The sequence below is a fragment of the Moschus berezovskii genome, chromosome 9 (assembly GCF_049115385.1).
Source record: "Moschus berezovskii isolate FMDL1 chromosome 9, NW_MosBer_1.0, whole genome shotgun sequence".
NCBI classification, from domain to species: domain Eukaryota; kingdom Metazoa; phylum Chordata; class Mammalia; order Artiodactyla; family Moschidae; genus Moschus; species Moschus berezovskii.
This window is the reverse complement of record NC_142468.1, coordinates 96,066,685-96,085,743: the sequence shown is the minus strand read 5'-3', so window position 1 is coordinate 96,085,743 and position 19,059 is coordinate 96,066,685. Positions and strand designations below refer to the sequence as shown.

Here is a 19,059-nt window from a genome sequence, read left to right as displayed (position 1 = left end):
GAGGAAGTTGATCCAGAAGGGGCTTGGCAAAATCACTACTTTCTATTCAAGAAAACTTTAAGCACTACTCCTATTTTACACACATTGGCTTATGAGCCTCCTGTTGGTGAGATTTCTCTTCTTCGCTGTTGAACAATTCACAAGAATCTGATTTGAGATTCCCCCTATTTTCAGAGGGGCAAATAAAGAAGATGGTTCCACAGTTGAGCACTGTGGGCACTGCAGACCACTAGTCACTGCTTCTCTCCTTTCAGCTCAGTCGCTCAGTCGTGTCCGACTCTTTGCCACCCCATGAATCACAGCACGCCAGGCCTCCCTGTCCATCACCAACTCCGGGAGTTCACTACCATCACAATTTCCTTTTCTCATTTTGGGCACTGGCAGATGAGTTTCCCAAGTCTCAACCAGAGAAATTACAAAGTCATCAGACAGTCCCAGACACAAAATATAGAGAACATTCTATACTGTATCATATTAAAAAGTACTTAAATTACTAACATAACATTGTAAATCAACTAAACTTCAATAAAAAAAGTTTTTTTTTTAAGTACCTAACTATCTGGTGAAATGGGTACCCCCTAAGCCTTGCTATACCATGTTTTCCTAGGGACTCTTGATGATAGCCTTGTGTTTCTGGGTAGAAGTGAACACATCTAAAAGAAAGAAGCATTATAACAGGTAAATGGCTACAATAAAACAATACAAAAATCCTACCCACTTTAAAAAGATTGTCCAAGAATCCTTGGGACATGCATTAGTTTTGACTTGTTTCTTAGTTTCTATGGTAACAGTAACTCACATATATTAGATACTTGGTCTGTGCTTTCCAATCCTGTGGCACAGATACAATGTTTCCTCTCTTTTGTAGAGGAAGATAGTAAGGCAAGGGGAGGTTGAACTATTTGCTGAAGGTCATGTGCAACTACTGAGAGGCTCCAACGCCCACCACCTTAACCACCATGTTCACTGTTTGTCACACAAGTATATTCATTTGGTTGCTAGAGTTACTTTCGCCCCACTAATCTATGGCCTCTCCATCTTTTGTTAATGTATTCTATTAATATACATTACTATAATGTATATTAAGATTTCTTAATATACATTAAGTTACTTGCTGATCCCATGTGGTGGCTTGTGACTCCTCATTTAGCAGATCATAATCTGCATATCCTTAATTTAATACACCAGCTACATGTCCCCCAACACTTAAGGGGTGCCATTTTCCCTCAGCTAATAAATAGTGCTGTTTTGTAAGTTCCTACACTCCTGTAGATGGCGAAAAATGAATCAAAGGTGATTGCAGCATCTGGATTGCAAAGGACCTAAAAAGTTTCATTAAGGAACATGGATTTAATCCTAGACCCTCTCCCTTCTCCCACAACCCCCTAAAGGGCTTTAAGGCAGTGAAGCTCTTTTAACTAGATCACTATGGCAACCCCATTGTGAAGAACCGGGCTCACCAAAGGCCAAGGGGCCAGTTAGGAAGCTTTCATAGAACTCTATCTGCAATATCGGTAGTTTGAGCCAGGATGGGTGGGAAACAATGGATGGGACTGATGGATGTGAGTGACTGGATGGGGGTCGTGGGAGAGGGAGGTCGGATTGTGGCTGGTGTTTCCTTGGGGCAACAGGGATGGTCTATTTTTAGACATAGAGAATAAAGGAGGAAACAGATTCAGGGATGAAAGACTAATTTTAGCAGGTTTCCTTTAAGGTGGGATAGGCAATGTACAAGTCTGAGATTTAGGAGGGAGGTTCTAGTCAGAGATTTAAAAATGTGGAAGTTGTCAGCACATGGATGGAGACTCGTACTTTTGAGAGTGTGTCAGGACAAAAGGAATTCTGAGACAGAACCTCGAGGGAAACTGACATTAAGGAGATGGGCCGGGGTACAGGAGCCTGCAAAAGGCCTCAGCAGAGAGTTGGAGGGAGAGCCCAGAGTGTGTCCAGTCAGGGAAGTGGGGTCAGGGAGTGGTTCTCGAAGGAGCGGGTGGCCAACAGGGTCAAATGTTAGGGAGAGCCTGAGCGACAGAGGACTAGACGATAGTGACATTAGGGACACGTGAGTCCTGCGTGACCAGCTGAGGGCAGTTCAGATAGAGCAGCAGAGGCCACAGTTGACTTAAGGGGTGAGCAACCTGTGCGCATAGATACCTGGCTCTAAAGGGAAGGAGAGGTGACGCTCACTAGCATATAAAGCTGAGGGTAACTACATGTCTACCACCGCTTCCACAGCCATCTCTTTCTGTTCTAGATTTAAGAGACTTGAGGCTATTTAACAGCTAAACAGGAGGGAGTGGGGAGGGAGACATCGAACCTACAGGAGGGAGGAAAGGAAAAGAAAAGGCTATGTTTGCAGGAAACGGAATCCACGACTGGTGGATGAAGATAGCCGCCTTGACAGAGAGAAGGACACGACTTCTCCTGAGCCAGATAGGAAGGAGAGATGAGGAGGACGGTGAGTTTCTGGATATGTTGGTGGAAGGGTCTCTCCTGCGGCGGTGGGGGCAGAGCTGGAGGAGTAAGAGGTTTAAGGAGAGAACAGAAGTCTTCAGCTGAATTCTGGGGAGGATGAGAAAAGAATCTGGCAAAGAAAACCACAGAAGTGCTGGGAGGACAGAGGACCAGGGGCAGCTAGAGAGCATGGATTTAGAAGCACAGCATATCCTTCAGCAGGACTTTTCTTTATAGCAATCAGCTGCCAGGGCGTGGGTGTAGAGAAGGTGGACAGTTGGATTCTATTCTTAGGTTCCTTAAAATCCTAGGAGATTTTCGTGCCTGGAGAGGAACACTAGCCGCCATCTGTGCTTTATTTGTTGTCTAATTTATTTACTTCACAAAACTACTTATGCAAAAATTGTCTATATATTTAAACACTATTTATATAACCAAGTCAAAATCTACACATTTTGCAAATCAAATTATCTAAACATTGATCGCAAATTTAAATTTTCCTACATATTTCAATAGAATCATCATTATAATGTGTCAGCTTCTCTACATGTTTCAAATATTTTGGTAAAGCACATGTATCTTATAAGGATTATAAACTTTTGTTACACTCATTATAAAAATGAATTTGTAAACCCAAGAGAAGGACATTATCTCAATTCAGACCAATTATTGAATTTAGATATCTAGTAGAAGAATATTATCTCAGTGAGATGATGTTTTGAATTAATCAAATTATTATTATCATTAATTATGAATTCTTGGTTGGGACCTGGAAACTACTTGACCTTCTAAGATGATGAAAATATGAGCCAGTGTTTACGTTATATATCACTGGAACTTTTCGAGTCCACACTATTCCCATGAATTAGTGTATTTTTGACTTAGCAGCAGCAGCAACTGGATACTTTCTCTTTAAATTATTTCATCTTTAAGTTTAATGACTGTAACATGCAGATGTCCCAAAGATGTCCATACCCAAACCTCCTGCATTTAATTATTTTTTCTATGTAATTAAAGTTAAAGGTCTTAAAATAGAGAGATTTCCTGGATTATCTGTGTGGGCCCAGTCTAATCATATGAGCCATTAAACTTAGAGAAATTTTAAAGTCAGAGACATAACCTAAGGGTAGGTCAGAGAAGTACTTGGCCTGACCTTGTTGGCCCAAAGATTGATGGGTAGGAAACTCAATCCTACAACTATGAGGAACTGAATTCTAAATGAGTTTGGGAATGGATTCTTTCAGTTCAGTAAAGATGGCAGCCCTGCCTACATGACCTAATGAAACCCCAAGCAGAGAATCCAGTCATGCTTAGATGGACTTCTGACCTATAGAAACTGTGAGATACTAAATCAGTCAAAGTTGTGTTAAGACACTAACTTTGTGGTAGTTGTTACAGGGCAATAGGAAACTAATACAATAACTTTACTGACATCATTTACAAATTTATTTAGCTCATTTACATTTTTAAAAATTCCCCCAATACCCCCAATATTGTTGTTTTCCCCAATACCCAATTTCCCCTTCTTTCTTATATAACTCCTGACATTTAGCTGGACATGGCTGCCTGGAATAAGGACTTATTTTCTAGCCTTTCCACCCCTACCCATGGACACATATGACAAAATTCTAGCCAATGAGATGCAATCAGAATTGTTGGATGTACCGCTCAGAAGGCTTCATTTAAAGGAAATAGGTGTGTCCTTCCTTCCTCCTTCCTGGGGACTGTAAGGCTGAGGCCATGGCTGGAGCTCAAGGAGCCATCTTGGGTCAGAAGGTGATATGCTAAAGGTGGTAGAACAGCAAGAAAGGAAGCTGGGCTGTGATGCTCATAAAACTGCCATCCACTCCTGGAATCTTTATTTGCAGATTCTTCTATGTGAGACAGAAATAATCTACCATTTTGTTTAAGCCAGTATTATTTTGGGTTTTATTGTTACTGTAATCTGATTATAATTAGTAGGGTAGTATAGAGGCTTTCTTTCCCAAGAAATGAAGGATCATGTTTGAGCAGTGAGCAGTTATCTTTTGGATGTTTGACTAATTCATCATCATGTAACACACTGCTGGAATTTCTTCCTTCCTGGTTGTAATACATGGCCAGATGGTGCCAATCAATCTCTTTCATTTTTGGTGCAGTTCCAATTTTTTCTGGAATTACTCAGAGCTCTCTTGATCCACCCATCCCTACTTATGCAGATAAGAAAAATAAATGTGCCTTATGAACAAATATAATATCTGCTATGTTTATACTCTTCTACTTATCAAAGTTAACTAAAAATATCCTATTATGGTCATACTCCTTCACTCAGTATATTAACTACATTTTTTAGGTGCTTCTTTCTTTTTGAAAATCACAACAGAGTTGTGGATTTAAAATATTCACCTTGTTCCAATTAACTATATTATTTTCGTTTTGATTATCAAATTGTCACAAATTCCAGAAAGGTCACTTTGTGGAAGCCTATTAAAAGTAGCTCCTTTGCCTTCGTAGATCTACCCTATACATTTAAAAAAAAAATCTTTGCTTTTTGTCTTCACCAATATGTTTGAGGCCTAGAGTTATTCATGGCATGGAACTATTCTCTGAGGGAGCCTGAATCCCTTTAAAGGTGAATAATATTTGAGGCAAAGATCCAGGTGCTAAGAATGCACATCAGATTTTTCCCTGATGTTGTTTTATGCTACTTTAGTGACAAAGTTTGAAAAAGTAATTTCTTTAGAAAACCACAAATTCACATTGGTATTTCCTGTTTAACTCAAGCACTACCAAATCCTTTTTTATGTGACTCTTTCTTGCCTGGAGAATCCCAGGGATGGGGGAGCCTGGTAGGGGGCCGTCTATGGGGTCACACAGAGTCGGACACGACTGAAGTGACTTAGCAGCAGCAGCAGCAGCAACATACAATTTTACATTTATTGTCTCTACAACATATCTCCTTGTATCCTGTAATCCCTGAACCTAGCTGTAACAGCATCTTCTCCCTTTAGTGATCCTATAGCGTCTCACTGACTATCATTCTCTAATTACTTTACTGATAGAGTCATCCATGCTGGGCCAATGGGACAGAGAGGTGAGACAAAGTTTATCATACTGGCAGGAGAGTGGTTGAAGGGACGCACCATGGAATCCAAGGTAATATGAAGTCTGAGAAGGAGGATAAGATGCCATAAATCAGGAGAAATACGAGACGTTGTGGGATGTGTGAAATAGGTACAGTGAAGGTCAATGAGAAAGCTGGGAGGAAGGAGGTGGTGGTCAGAGCATGAAGTGATCGAACTTCAGACTATAAAGGCGGAGCAGTTCTAGCAGGCAGCCAGTCACCAATGCATTCCATGCCTGGAGACCTACCGTGGCCTGCGTGTGACCTACCTCTATCTCCAGCTGCCAAAAGAAGCTCTGTATACCTGCTCTCAGCCAAAGCAAACATACACACCCCATGTCTTGGGTGGAGAGGTGAGGGCCAGAGTCCATCTGGGATCTGCCACAAATAGATGCCTGGGGTCACTGTCTGCTGGCTTCCCCAGTGTACACGGAAAGTGTGTACTGTGTTCAGGCTGGGTGCATGGCCCCTTCCTGTTGCACCAGTCACAGGATCTCAGCTGCTCTGCAGTCCTCCCTACACTTCTGCTAGAGGCTAAGTAAGCCTCCCTCCTGCCCTGGCCCGCACAGTGCTGGCTCAGCTTCTGACTGCAATGGCTGAGATGTGTGATGCTGGCACTCCTCACAGGAAGGAGCCTGCTGGGTATGCTGAGGCTGGTCCATCTGGTCCCATGCAGGAGCCTGTCAGGCTCACCTGAACCACCTGTTCCCAAATAGCACCGAGCAGGAAGCAGGGTTGGGGGGGTGGGGAACAGAAAGAGCAGAGTCTGCAAAGTAGCACAGGTCTCCCTACCTGCCAAACCCTGCCCTGATCTGAGGACTGCAGGCAGGAGGCGCAGTGGGAGGCTGGGGGGGCAATTGCGAGGGTGGAGAAAGAAGGGCAGGTCCTGAGACACCAGAGCTCTACTCTTCCACCTTGGATGTCTGGCACAGGGTCCCATGCAAGCAAGTGGAATAAAAATGCAGCCAGAGGGCATCTCTCTCCTGCCTTAAAGACAATACTTCTGGGGCAGAGGGCAGAGGGCAAAGGTCAGGGGCTAGGTTTCTATCCTTGAAAGTCTTGAGTCCTCAGAGTGGGAAAATGAGGAAGCCAGAGAAGCTTGAATATTTCCAACCACCCAGCAGGTTCCCTCGACGCAGGCGCAGAGATACCCGGTCTCCGGGGTCCAGGGGCAGTAGCACAGAGCTGGTGGCCGCCTCCCGGGTCACATCTGGATCATTGGCAAAGGCCGAGACGACAGGCCATGTGTTCAGCATCAGGCTCACCTGGGGAGGGGAATCCAGTTAGCACCTCTCCCTGGCCCTTGTCCCAGGAAGCCCACTTCCCTCCTTTCCTCCAGCCCCAGAGAGACACTCTGGAACCTGGGAACCTGGGGCTCAGTGTGCCCTCCTGGATGACTGAGAGGTGGCCAGCACTGGGCTCTGTGCCTCCTTCCCAATCTCTGCTAAGCAGGCCCTTCCCCCCCACCTTGCTCCTGGCCCTCCAGGATGTAGGTTAATGGAGGTCTGCCTGGGGGTCCCCTGCGTTCCCCTCCTCCCTTCCCCTCCTTAGCCAGGGACGGGACAGGGCCTAGGGTTCAGGTCACCTGGACAGTTTGGCGGTTGTACACCTTCACCACATGGAACCGGAAGCTGTAGACGCCCCGTACAGGGGCCACGAAGGAGCCAGAGGTGCGGTCAAAGCCACCTCCCTCATTCACCAGGACCTGTGGGAAGCAGACCCTGCTGAGTGGGGCTCGGGGATGCCTGGGGCGCTGAGAAGCCATGGCATTGGGGGAAGGGGCAGTGAGTAAGGAAAGGAAGGGGTGGCAGGTAGACTAAGCAGGAAGAATGGACGGATTTAAAAGAAATGAGGAGACAGGGAAGGAAGGTATGGTGGGAGTGAAGGGAAAGGAGACGGGCAGCGGGCCCCACAGCAGGGCCATTTCCTGAGCAGCAGAGGGGGTTTGGACAGGGATTCCAGATCTCTGCAGGGTAGGGGATTACCTGGTCAAAGTAGATGGCTCCACTGGTGCCATTGCCGCTCTCCCCTGATGGCTCATGGTGGTGGCTGCGGACTGCAGCAAACGCCACTCTTCCAGGGGGCGCCTCTCCCAGGGCTGCTCCCCCTGGCCCTCCTGCAGCAGCTCTGCCGGGCTCACAGACCACCAGGCACTCGCCTTCCAGGAGGACTGGCTCTGTCCCCTCTTGGGCCCACCCGGCCCTCAGGACCAGAAGTGTGAGGGCCAAAGGCAACCCCATGCTGAGTGAGGGACCTGGCGGCCAGTGTCGCTTTGTTCCCAGCATGGCTGAGTGGCTCTGTGACCCACAAACCTTCTCTTTCTGCTCCTTGGTTCTTCCCGCCTCTCCCCCAGGCTCTCACCACCCCTCAACCTGCTTCTCGGCTCTCTCTCTGGGACTCCTGGTCACCTGGTCTTGGCGTCTCTCCCCATCCCTCTCCATGCCCCACGACTCTGTCCGGCCTCACTCCTGCTGTCACTGCAGTTCCCTCCTCCTTGGCAGGGCACAAAATGACAGCAGTTGGGCTTTGGGAGCGAGAGGAGAAATGAGACAGCCAGACAGGAGGGCTACAACCAGAATCCCAGGGCAGCCCCTTCGGAGAGCGCTGAAGCCTGGAACTGGGACCACTGGGTGTCTGTGTGAGATTGCGAGGGCACGTATGTGAGTGTGTGCAGATGTGTGACGGCCTCTTCCTCTTCTCCCCTCTTCAAAAATCCGTCACAAGTCTGCAGCCCTCTCAGCAGTATCTTTCCCACTGTTGGAAGAAAGGGAATGTTCTTGTGTTTTCCCCACAATTGTTTTGGTGGAAAGTGCTTGGGCCAAGGGTGTCACTATCCTGTGACCCTGGGCCAGGCTTTTTCTTTTCTTGGTCTTCTGTATCACCATCCGAAGGGACTGGATTAGTCCCTTTAAGGCCCTCTTCACCTCCATCTCTCCATGAAGTAGTTCCTCATTCCTAAGAAACAACTGCGCGGTGCGACTGAAAACTCCGAGGAGCGGGCAGACCTGACCCGGCAGGCTTGGAGCCAGAGCGGGCGAGTGGGCGGGGCCGGCCGGCCGGGGGCGGGGCCGGGGCGGGGCCGGGCGGGCCCCGATGGGGGCCGGGGCCTGGGCCGCGGCCGGGGCTCGGGCCGGGGGCGGGGAGCAGCTGGCGGCTGGCGGGGGCGGGGGCGCGCTTCGGGGCTCGGTGCTGGCCCAGCCCCGGGAGGGGCCCGGCTGACTCCGCCCCCGGCCAGGAAGTGACTCAAAAAACTGTTTGTGATGTGGGGAAGAGAGGTCCCCGTTGGGTGAGGAATCGGAAAGGCCCGCCCCGATCGGGCCCCCCGCCCTTCTTCCCTGGGCCGGGGGCGCGGGCGAAGCTGGGGCCGGCGGGCACCGAGCGGCGCCGGCGGGACCGAGGCCGCAGCGGGCGGCGAGGCGGGTAGGCGCGCTCCCCCCCGCGCCCGGGCTGCGGGAGCCGGAGGGCGCAGTGCCGAGCGCAGGCGGGGGGCGGCAGCCGCCGGCGGCTGTGGGCGGCGCCCGGCTCGGCCCCTCGGCCCAGCGTGGGGCGCGTGGCGCGACCGAGGGGGGCAGCAGAGGGAAGGGGAGGGGTGGGAGTGGCCAGAGCCTTGGAAATGGCCGACGAGGGACCCCAGAGGAGAACCCAGTTCAAGCCCTGGTGAGGGTTCATCTCCAAGAGGCCGTCTTGGACTCGGAGGTTGCAGAGACCCGGAGGAGAGGGACTCTTTGGTCACCTGTCCACTCCTTCTGGCCTCCAGACCCAGCTGGATCCTCCCCCCCGTTCCTGCTCAGGGCTGTGGTCGTCATTTTCCAAAGGCCACACGGCCATGCCAGATAGACAGCCTTGTTTATCCGTGACTTCGTCTCCGGGGAGAAGGCCCCCGTGTCCAGATAATCTGACATGCCCTCCCTATTCCAGCTGGATTGAAGTGCTGGTTACCTCCTGGGTTGTTTACAGGTTTGATAACGAGGTGCGACCTGTTGATAGCTGGTTAGGCTAGGAGACCAAGATTTGGGCTGAGGGGACATCAAGGCTCTGAGCTGCTTTCCCTCTTCCCAGGGTTGGGCAGCCAAGCAGCCATGCCTACCTGGGGGGCCGGCTCTCCGTCCCCTGACCGCTTTGCGGTGTCTGCGGAGGCCGAGGACAAGGTGCGGGAGCAGCTGCCCCACGTGGAGCGCATCTTCAGGGTGGGGATGAGCGTCCTTCCGAAGGACTGTCCGGAGAACCCTCACATCTGGCTGCAGCTGGAGGGCCCCAAAGAGAACGCCGGCAGAGCCAAGGTGAATGCCTCTCCTTGACCCTTCTGGGGAAACAATGACTCCCTCCCCTGTGGAGGCAGGAGAGAGGAGGGTCTGGGGAGGATCTTCACTTCTTGCTTGTCTCACTGGCCCTGAGCTTTGACGAACTTGCACATTCTCTGTCTAGAGTTTTGGTTTCATTTCTGCTGTAATGACCCAGGTTCTGCCAGGGTTTGGAAATAAGTGATTCAGGTCAAATCAGTTTGTACTCTTTGGGAGAGCAGAGATAATCTGGTTGGCAAGCAGGCCCCACCAAGGAATTCACTGTGTGGTGGGAGGCCACATTGCTTCCTCTGGAGTTAGTCAGGGCTTCCAGTAAGACACCGCCACTGAATACTATCCTTGTAGTCCTAGTTTCAGTTTCCTTATCTTTAAAGTATGAATAATAACAGTATCCACCTCACTGAACTTACAGTGAATGAGATAAAGCACGTAAGGCATAATGCATGAGCTCTGTAAAAGTTAGTGTTGATGATCATTATGATGGAAATGTGCAACATACATATACACACACATAAATGTTTAGAAAAGACAGCCTTTTAACCAACTGCTTATAACAATATCTTAAGTTGAGTCGCGTTCTAAATGGAAATTCAGCCACAGGTTGTCAACTGAGAAGGGAAAGAAGTGAGTTTCTCCATCCTCTTTTAAAGCCCTACCTTTTTCAGGATCTATAGGGCTTCATTTCTCTGCCCAGGCATCCTGGAGCTCAGGAGACAGCAGTGGGCCCGAAGGGGCTATTGGACCACTTAAGTTAAGATTCCAGCAATCTCCTTCTTCTTCCTACCTCCCTTCCCTCCCTTTTCCCCCAGGAGTACCTGAAGGGTCTCTGTAGCCCGGAGCTACAGAATGAAATCCACTACCCACCCAAACTGCACTGCATCTTTCTGGGAGCCCAGGGCTTCTTCCTCGATTGCCTGACTTGGAGCACATCTGCCCACTTGGTGCCTGGAGTGCCCGGCTCGCTGATGGTCAGTGGCCTGACTGAGGCCTTCGTCATGGTCCAGAGTCGAGTGGAGGAGCTGGTGGAGCGGCTGAGCTGGGACTTTCGTCTGGGGCCATCCCCTGGAGCCTCTCAGTGTGCTGGAGTGCTGAGAGAGTTCTCTGCCCTGCTGCAGGCCCGGGGGGATGCCCACACAGAGGCCCTGCTGCAACTGCCCCAGGCCATCCAGGAGGAGCTGCTGAGCCTGGTGCAGGAGGCATCCCGGGGGCAGGGGCCCCAAGCGTTCCCATCCTGGGGGTGGGGGAGCCCAGGTCCGCTGGGCGCTCAGCAGCAGGGAGTCAGGACTCCCCTGGGTGACGGTGGAGTGCCTCCGGACATGGGACCTACAGGGTGGCAAGAGTCAAGGGGAGAGAGACATGCCGTGGAGAAGGAGGGAACAAAGCAGGGCGGTGGCAGGGAGATGGATTTGGGGTGGAAGGAGTGGCCCGGGGCAGAGGCCTGGGAGAGACAAGTGGCCTTCAGGCCACAGTCGGGAGGAGGAGAGGCCGGGCAGGCAGGGCCTCCGAAAGGGAAGGCCCTGGGGAAGGAGGGAGTGCCCCAGGAAAGAGGAAGGCTCGGGGTCCAGGGCCAGCCTCCTGGTACCCAGGGCCCCTATCAGAGGGCATCTCAGCTCCGGGGAGCCTCCCTCCTCCAGCGGCTCCATAATGGGGAAGCCTCACCTCCAAGAGTGCCCAGCCCCCCACCTGCGCCTGAACCCCCGTGGCACTGTGGAGACCGAGGGGACAGGGGAGACCGAGCAGACAAGCAGCTGGTTGTGGCTCGAGGCCGGGGGTCTCCATGGAAACGAGGCACCCGTGGGGGCAACTTGGTGACTGGCACACAGCGTTTCCAGGAGGCTCTCCAAGACCCTTTTACCCTGTGCCTTGCTAACGTGCCGGGCAAGCCAGACCTCCGCCATATTGTCATCGATGGCAGCAACGTGGCCATGGTGTGAGTACCTGGTGGGGCTGAGGGTCCCAGGGAGGGGGATGAGGTAGAGATGGGCAGTTGTGTTCACCTTGGGGACATGTGCCGAGCGGAGGGCAGTCCAGCCAGGCTGCCGGGCCTCTGCTCTAGGGCCCTTGAGTGCTGACCCCTTCCCGCTGCAGGCACGGCCTCCAGCACTACTTCTCCAGCCGGGGCATTGCCATTGCCGTGCAGTATTTCTGGGACCGAGGCCACCGCGACATAACTGTCTTTGTGCCTCAGTGGCGTTTCAGTAAGGACTCCAAGGTCAGAGGTGAGTTGGGCCTGGTCTCTTGTGTCTGGGGATGGGCCCCGCGTTCACCTCGGGGGTAACCCCACTGTGCTCCTCTGTTTCTCTAGAGGGTCACTTTCTGCATAAGCTGTACTCCCTCAGCCTGCTCTCCCTCACACCCTCCCGGGTCTTGGATGGCAAGAGGATCTCCTCCTATGATGACAGGTACTTGCTTCTCTCTTGTCCACAGACTCGACATTCAGGGAGCCTGGTGGGAGACTGAGGGGGAGACAGAAGCTCTGGCCCCTTCACACTGTAAGACCTGAGTCATGGGAACAGGGCCACTTCTCCATGTGCCCCTATGATTGGGGAGGTAAACCTGCCCTGCAGACAGGATGAGATGGGTGGTGGACTACTCTGTTTCATCTTTGACTTTTTCACTTATCAAAGGATGCTTCGTATTTATATTAATAGTGCCTTCAGTTCAGTTCAGTCGCTCAGTCGTGTCTGACTCTTTGCGACCCCATGAATTATAGCACGCCAGGCCTCCCTGTCCGTCACCAGCTCTCAGAGTTCACTCAAACTCATGTCCATTGAGTTGGTGATGCCATCCAGCCATCTTATTCTCTCTTGTCCCCTTCTCCTCCTGCCCCCAATCCCTCCCAGCATCAGAGTCTTTTCCAGTGAGTCAACTCTTAATAGTGCCTTACCATATAGAAAACACTGGTTTAATGGAAACATGGGAAAGCCGGTGATACGAATAGCTAGCTGACAAATGCCTCTTACAACCTAGATGTACAAACACACAGAGAAATTCTCCAGCCTTCTGGGAAAACCAGAGTAAATGATCCAAATAATGATAAATAAAGAATGGATTCTGTGCATAATACGACTGTACAAAACATGGTACTTAAAAAAAGATAGAGAAAGATCAATGGTCTTAGAATTTGAAGGTCTTGAATTTGAGTCTCAAGTTGCATAGTCACTGTGGATTCTCTTGGTGGATTAACCTCTTTGTCTCAAGTTCCTCTTCCATTCATTCATCCTCCTTGTGAATGTCAAAAGAAGCTAAGGTACGTTCTTGCCTCACTCAAGGTGCTCTGCTGGAGGACATTGATATTGGTTAGTTTTTCACAGACTCAATCAAGTGCGGCAGTGCGTCTTATCTCCATTGTACAGAAATGGAGACAGAGGGCAGGAGTAGTTAATTCTCTTGGCAAAGGCTATGACGTGGCAAAGGAAGAAAGAGAACTTAAAGCTGCTAGATGGTTTACTTGAAGAACACAGGACACATTTCCTCCCTGGTGTACAGTGTGGGAGGCAGGTGGATCTTATTATTATTATTTTTAATAGGCTTTTTTTCCCTCCCTTTGGCTGCTTTGGGTCTTTGTTGTGTCATGTGGGGTCTTAGTTCCCCAACCCAGGGACTGAACCCTCATTCCCTGCATTGGATGGTGTATTAACCACTGGACCACCAGGGAAGTCCCATGGGTGGATTTTAAAAGCTAACTAACCAATTTGAAAAAATTACAGTGATAAGTTCTTTATTCTCTAGGATTCTCAGTTTTAAATTTAAAAAGAGTTCCCAAGCTGTACTGATTATATATTTTGTTTTTTCAAATACTTAGCTTTTACTCCCTAACAGGTAAATGGTGTTCTACAAAAAAGACAGTTCACGTTCTCCCAATGCAGTTCTGTTTTATGCCTAGATTTCACAGGTTATCCAAAATACAGAACCTTCTTTACATGCTAGTATTGACACAGAATTAAAACTGAAGGTTGTCACTTGTAATAAATTTTGAAGGCACATCTGTACAATTGTGTAGGTCCTGATAGGCAGAGGTACAGTATAAATTTTGTATTTTGCCTAGTTACAGTGAAAAGCACAGTGGCATGTAGCACAGACCTACTGAATACTGTGGAACAACAAATGATCTAGTGTGATAATAGTACAATTATCCTTAATTTGAAAATACCTTTTGTATATTATATGATACCATATATATTTCTAATGTCATCCCTTTGTTTCCCAGACAGAAGCTCAGAACCAGACATCTGTCATACTGAATCCTGATTAATGGTCCCCTCTATACCACACTAGGGCTTCCCTGGTGGCTCAGACAGTAAAGAATCCGCCTGAAATGCAGGAGACCCGAGTTCCATTCCTGGGTCAGGAAGATCCCCTGGAGAAGAGAATGGCTACCCACTCTAGTATTCTTGATGGGAGAATCCCATTGACAGAGGAGTGTGGTGGGCTACAGTCCATGGGGTCACAGAGTTGGACACAACTGAACGACCAAGGTTATAGCACACTGTTTTTCAGATACTGACTGCCAGCGTGGTACTAGGTGTCTGGCCTGCTGAAGGAGGCAGGAATCAGGGAAGACTGGATTCATGACTTCAAAAAGCCCAGAGAAACTGTAAATCAAACACTACAGAATTGAGAGGAAGGGGATCTCCCTTCTGGCTGCGGTCTTGTAGGAAGGCAAGGATTTGAGACTTTTTTGTTGATTGACAATGATATTGGATGCACTGGATCTCTTGGTTTCTAAACCTGTTAAGGACTTATCTCTCATGAGTTCTACCCCAGTCCTGTGGAATCAGAATTATTAAAATGGGGCCCAGGCATCTGTTTTTTCGACGTTCCCCTTGTGATTCCTCTCATCAGCGAGGTCTGGTTTCCTTCCAGATGGAGGGAATAAAGGGAACAGTTTGAGAAACATGAAAGTCGGACAGCGCAGGGCATGTTTGAAAGACAGGGTGAAATCTGATCATTGATTTTTTGGCAGGATCTATGAGTGCAATAGGGAGGATGGGGAGAGAGAAGGCAGTAAGAATGGCTTGGAGCTGGTTGCTAGGCCTTAGCTGCCAAGCCTGGGATGTGGAAACATTTGGTAGATAAAGGGCAAGTTTGGAAGACTTTCGTGTAGGGGAAGAGCATGTTCTCTCAGGGGAGGAGAGGCTGGAGGGTAGTAAATGGCTGGGGGCAGGAGACTCCCTTACCAGGAGGCTATGCAGTTGTACCTCAGTTGGATTGTCCAAGTAGCTCAGGTGGTAATGGCAGGACTGGAAATGAAGGAAGCAGAGTGGAAGGCCTTTCACGGGGGTGCGTGAGGGATCTGTGACTGATTCAAGGGGCAGCGGGGAGGTCAGAGCCAGAGCCAGGTCTTTCTGTCTCATACTGATAAGACACAAAGTGTTGTTGAGGGTTGTGTGACTGGAGGGGTTGCTCTTGGGAGACCAAGAAAGGGTTCATCTTTGTTTCCTTTCTTACCCGTGGCGCCTGTATCCAGTCAGTCATCTGGTGGCTGGTTCAAGGTGAGGAGCCAGATCTCCATCACTAGAAGTGCGTCGCGGGAGTCGGTATCGCGCTCTGGGGGTGGGGCCTTGGAGAATCCCAATATGGCTGCTGTGGCTTTTGAGACAGGTTCATGGTGAAGCTGGCTGAAGAGACTGATGGGATCATTGTCTCCAATGACCAGTTCCGGGACCTGGCAGAGGAGTCTGAGAAGTGGATGGCAATCATCAGAGAGCGGTGAGGGAGCCCTCCCCTGAGAACAGGGCACAGACTCAGACCTTTCTGTAAAACCAGCTCTGCTCTGCCACCGGGTGAGGACTCTGGGAAGGGGCTGACACTGCTTTGCGAAGGATGGTAGCCAGCGGCTTCTGATGGTATTGGTCTTAGCTGTCCGGGTCCTCTCTGTGACCACACATTTTCTGTGCCCATCCAGCCTGCTGCCCTTCACCTTTGTGGGAAACCTCTTCATGGTGCCGGATGACCCCCTGGGGCGAAATGGCCCCACCCTGGATGAGTTCCTGAAGAAACCGGTCAGGTAATGTCCTATACTCTCCTAGGCAGCCCTGCTCTTGCTCTGCAGGGGCCTAGCAGGCCTGGAGAGTTGGGTGAAAAATGACTCAATCCAGGCCAGCTTGATTCTGTAGTAGTTCAGGTTGCCTGGGCTCTGACCCAAGGAATCCTGACGCAGACCCTTCTGGCTGGGAAGGAAGCTCCTGCTTCCTGTTTTCCCTGATCAGTGTGTTGGACGGAGTTATTTGGTAAATGGTTGCTTTTACTCATAGCTGGTTGCATTGAGTACGCCCTCTGCTGGACAGAAAGTAAATTATTCGACTAAAGCTAGATTCACCATCCGGTTCCTAAGGAACCGTCCATCTTCCCTTCAGAAGTGGGTTGATATTGCCACCCGGTGGTCAGTTTCTAGAACTTCATGCTGGCTCACTCTAGGATGCATATCGGCTCACTGTTCTCTCTGCTTCTTCCCAGGGCACCGGGGTCTTCTAAGCCTCAGCATTCTGCCAAGGGCATCACAGAACACAGTAATCAGCAGCAGGGGAGGAAAGAAGAGGAAAAAGGCAATGGTGGCATTCGGAAGACGCGGGAGACAGAGCGGCTCCGGCGCCAACTGCTGGAGGTGTTTTGGGGCCAGGATCACAAGGTGGACTTCATCCTGCAGCGTGAGCCGTACTGCCGGGACATCAACCAGCTCTCCGAGGCCCTGCTTAGTCTCAACTTTTGAGCCTCACCTGTCTGAGTGGCTGTCCCCCTGCTCAGCTCGTCTCACCCAGTTCAGCTCATCCTGTGAGGGTCCCTCTGCTGCTCACACCCTGCCCCAGTCTCCCCCTGAGTTGGTGCTTTGTGTCAGGGAAGTTCTGAGGAAGAGCATTCGTATGTGAGGAATGCTCTTGTGTGGAGCACTTTGGGGACAGGTCCATGACGTGACCTGATCTCATCTTGAGTCAGGACCTTGACCAGCTCTCAGGAGGTTCTTCTCAGCCTTAAGTTCTCAACCTTGCCTTACGCAGGGTTTCTTAGGGAGTGGGGGCTGCTGCAAGGGGTGGGTTCCGGAGATTGGGACTGCCGGCCCCTCCTCCATGCCGAGCTGGGGGTGGAGGCTAGGGTAGGTGGAAGGGGAATGGAGAACAGGTGGCCGGGAAGCTAAGCCTTTCCTCCTCGTGGCTGCTGTTCTGAAGGCCAGAGGACAGGGATGCTTCCCAGGCCTGGCTGGGCTCCTGGGCACACCAAAGGGAATGCTGGCCCCTAGAAAGGCTAGTGTTCTGGGGTCTGGGTCACAGTGGGGCAGCAGCGAGCTGGTGGAGATGGCAGAGAGAGACTTGGCTTCTGGTTTCAGCTGTGCCTGCCTATGACCTTGACTGATCTTGGTCTTTACTTCTGCCTACAAGTCGGGGGTAAAAACGCCTGTTGGGAGGAGATGAGAACGTGGAGGAAAACCCTTTGGACGAAAGGTACTTGGACCAAGTCTCAGGTGTGTCTGTCTGTGGTTGCACAGGCTTCTTAACCAGAACCTCACTTTCAGAGAGCTGAGGGTCCTCTGTCCCCAGGGCCTGTGCCCTGGATTTTAACACTGCATCCTCAGTATAATGTGCCCTATAATGGCTGCGTCCCTTTTGGGCAACCCTCCCCCCAATTCACATTTACAGAACAGGTAATTAGGGTGACTGCATTACCGGTAAACTCTCAGGGTTTGTTCCTCTCAATGGCAGCTCTCCTGTCGCATCCAGGTGTTTGTTTACAGATGAACGAATGTGTTGGATAGCCCCAGTCTCTGGTTAACGCACTTGCTCGAGCACTGAGCAGTCACCAAACCGATGAAGCCATGTTCTGTGAGGACAACGATCATGTGGCCTGACCCTAGCATTTTTCTCTACAGAACAGATATGTCGCATAAAGTGAATCCCACTTCTGCTCTGTGTGTGCGTGTATGCGGATGGGAAGGGTTTACAGAGGTTGTACCTAGAGGAAAATGAAATCCTAATCTGGAAAATGAAAATGGAAGAATCAGTCGGACCAACTGCTGTCACCTCAGGACTTTTTCTGTCCACCATGGTTCCTACATGTCATTGTCCTGTATCTGCTTGAAGTCCTCCCATGCCAGGGAATCTCCGACCTCCGAGGCAGCACATTCATCTATAGACAGTACTAGTCAGTCCTTCCTTTACTGCAGCCCTAAAAATGCTTCTGTTACTTCCACCTTTGAGGCCAGTCATTCCCTCAGGAACAGTACAGAGCCAGGCAACTTCCTAGAGTCCAAGACCAGATAAAGAAGTAGGACAGGTGCCTCTGGGTTCAGTGCTGTCTGAGCCCTGCAGCAGGTCCCTGGACAAGGCCCCCTTTTTAGGCTCTGACTTCAGGTGCCTGAGTGATACAGGGAGTTGAAATCACCAGAGAGCCTCGTACCAGCAGCAAGCATGTGGAGGTGAATGATGGAGGAGGCCCTTGGCTCCCAGTGTTGCCACCCTCCCCACGGGTGAGGCGCACCCCACTGAGCAGGGCTGGGGCAGTCGTGTTGGGGAGAGCCTAGTTGGAGCAGTGACAGTGATTCAAAGACAACCCACAGTCCCCTCAGAAGAAAAGAAATTGGTTAACATGGTCTGAATTGGGGGCTAGGGGAATTACTTCTAGTCAAACTGTGGCAGAAATCAGGGTTGATGGAGATGGTCCTCAATGAATACTTCCCCCCAAAATGTTCGAGTTTGTAGTTTTTGATAGGTTCCTTGTACCTTTCACTTTTAATGCTGGTGGATGTGCAGTGGGCTTGAGGTAACGTCTGCCCTTTTGTGCTAGGGACTCTGGTTGACTGAGGTGGACTGAGATGAGAGGCAGGTCCTTAGCTACCGACAGTCCTAAGCTTTGCACAGCTTTGTCCTGCTGTGTTCAGCTTGATGAACAGGCCAGTGTGTGATTGTTTATTAATTCACTGCTGTCCAGTGACAGATCAGAGGCTGTCCTAGACTCTGGCCTTGTTTCTTCCTCTGCTGGTATCATTGAGGGAACAAGTAAGTATTCAGGGTGACCACAGAGCCCACTGGAAATGAATGCATCACTGTTCCTCTCGTCTTCTCGCCTCTACCTTTGTTACAACCTTGTGCCTCAAATTTGTTGCCAGCTCTTTTGGCAACCAAGGGACCAAGAAGGGAGATGTTGCCTGTTACCATTTTCAAAACTCCACGTAAAGGAAAGGGTCATCTCGGATGACATTCCTTGAAA

General features: G+C 50.3%; 2 protein-coding genes across 6 annotated transcripts; one reads left to right on the top strand and one right to left on the bottom strand.

Annotated features, from left to right (window-relative positions):
• Positions 1-3,433: 3,433 nt before the first annotated feature.
• Positions 3,434-9,779, bottom strand: CBLN3 (cerebellin 3 precursor). Of its 3 annotated transcripts, none has more exons than XM_088839972.1 (5): positions 9,645-9,779; positions 7,543-8,311; positions 7,143-7,262; positions 6,709-6,822; positions 3,434-5,601 (listed from the first exon to the last, which is right to left on the bottom strand). In XM_088839972.1, the coding sequence occupies exons 2-5, from the start codon at positions 7,840-7,842 to the stop codon at positions 5,470-5,472; spliced, it is 666 nt and encodes a 221-aa protein (XP_088696098.1). In that variant the 5' UTR covers positions 7,843-8,311; positions 9,645-9,779; the 3' UTR covers positions 3,434-5,469. The 3 variants fall into 3 exon arrangements, with proteins under 3 accessions (XP_088696098.1, XP_055292101.1, XP_055292100.1); XM_055436126.2 differs by having other exon boundaries at positions 3,441-4,238; XM_055436125.2 differs by lacking the exon at positions 3,434-5,601 and having other exon boundaries at positions 5,635-6,822.
• On the top strand, positions 8,719-19,007 carry KHNYN (KH and NYN domain containing). Of its 3 annotated transcripts, none has more exons than XM_055436117.2 (8): positions 8,724-8,977; positions 9,617-9,837; positions 10,668-11,788; positions 11,947-12,077; positions 12,164-12,260; positions 15,463-15,570; positions 15,767-15,868; positions 16,318-19,007. In XM_055436117.2, exons 2-8 carry the CDS (start codon positions 9,637-9,639, stop codon positions 16,568-16,570), a joined length of 2,013 nt encoding a protein of 670 aa, XP_055292092.1. In that variant the 5' UTR covers positions 8,724-8,977; positions 9,617-9,636; the 3' UTR covers positions 16,571-19,007. The 3 variants fall into 3 exon arrangements, 2 of the variants coding, with proteins under 2 accessions (XP_055292092.1, XP_055292093.1); XM_055436118.2 differs by lacking the exon at positions 8,724-8,977 and adding an exon at positions 9,082-9,527; XR_008687252.2 differs by lacking the exon at positions 16,318-19,007 and having other exon boundaries at positions 8,719-8,977; positions 15,463-15,644.
• The last annotated feature ends 52 nt before the right edge of the window (positions 19,008-19,059 follow it).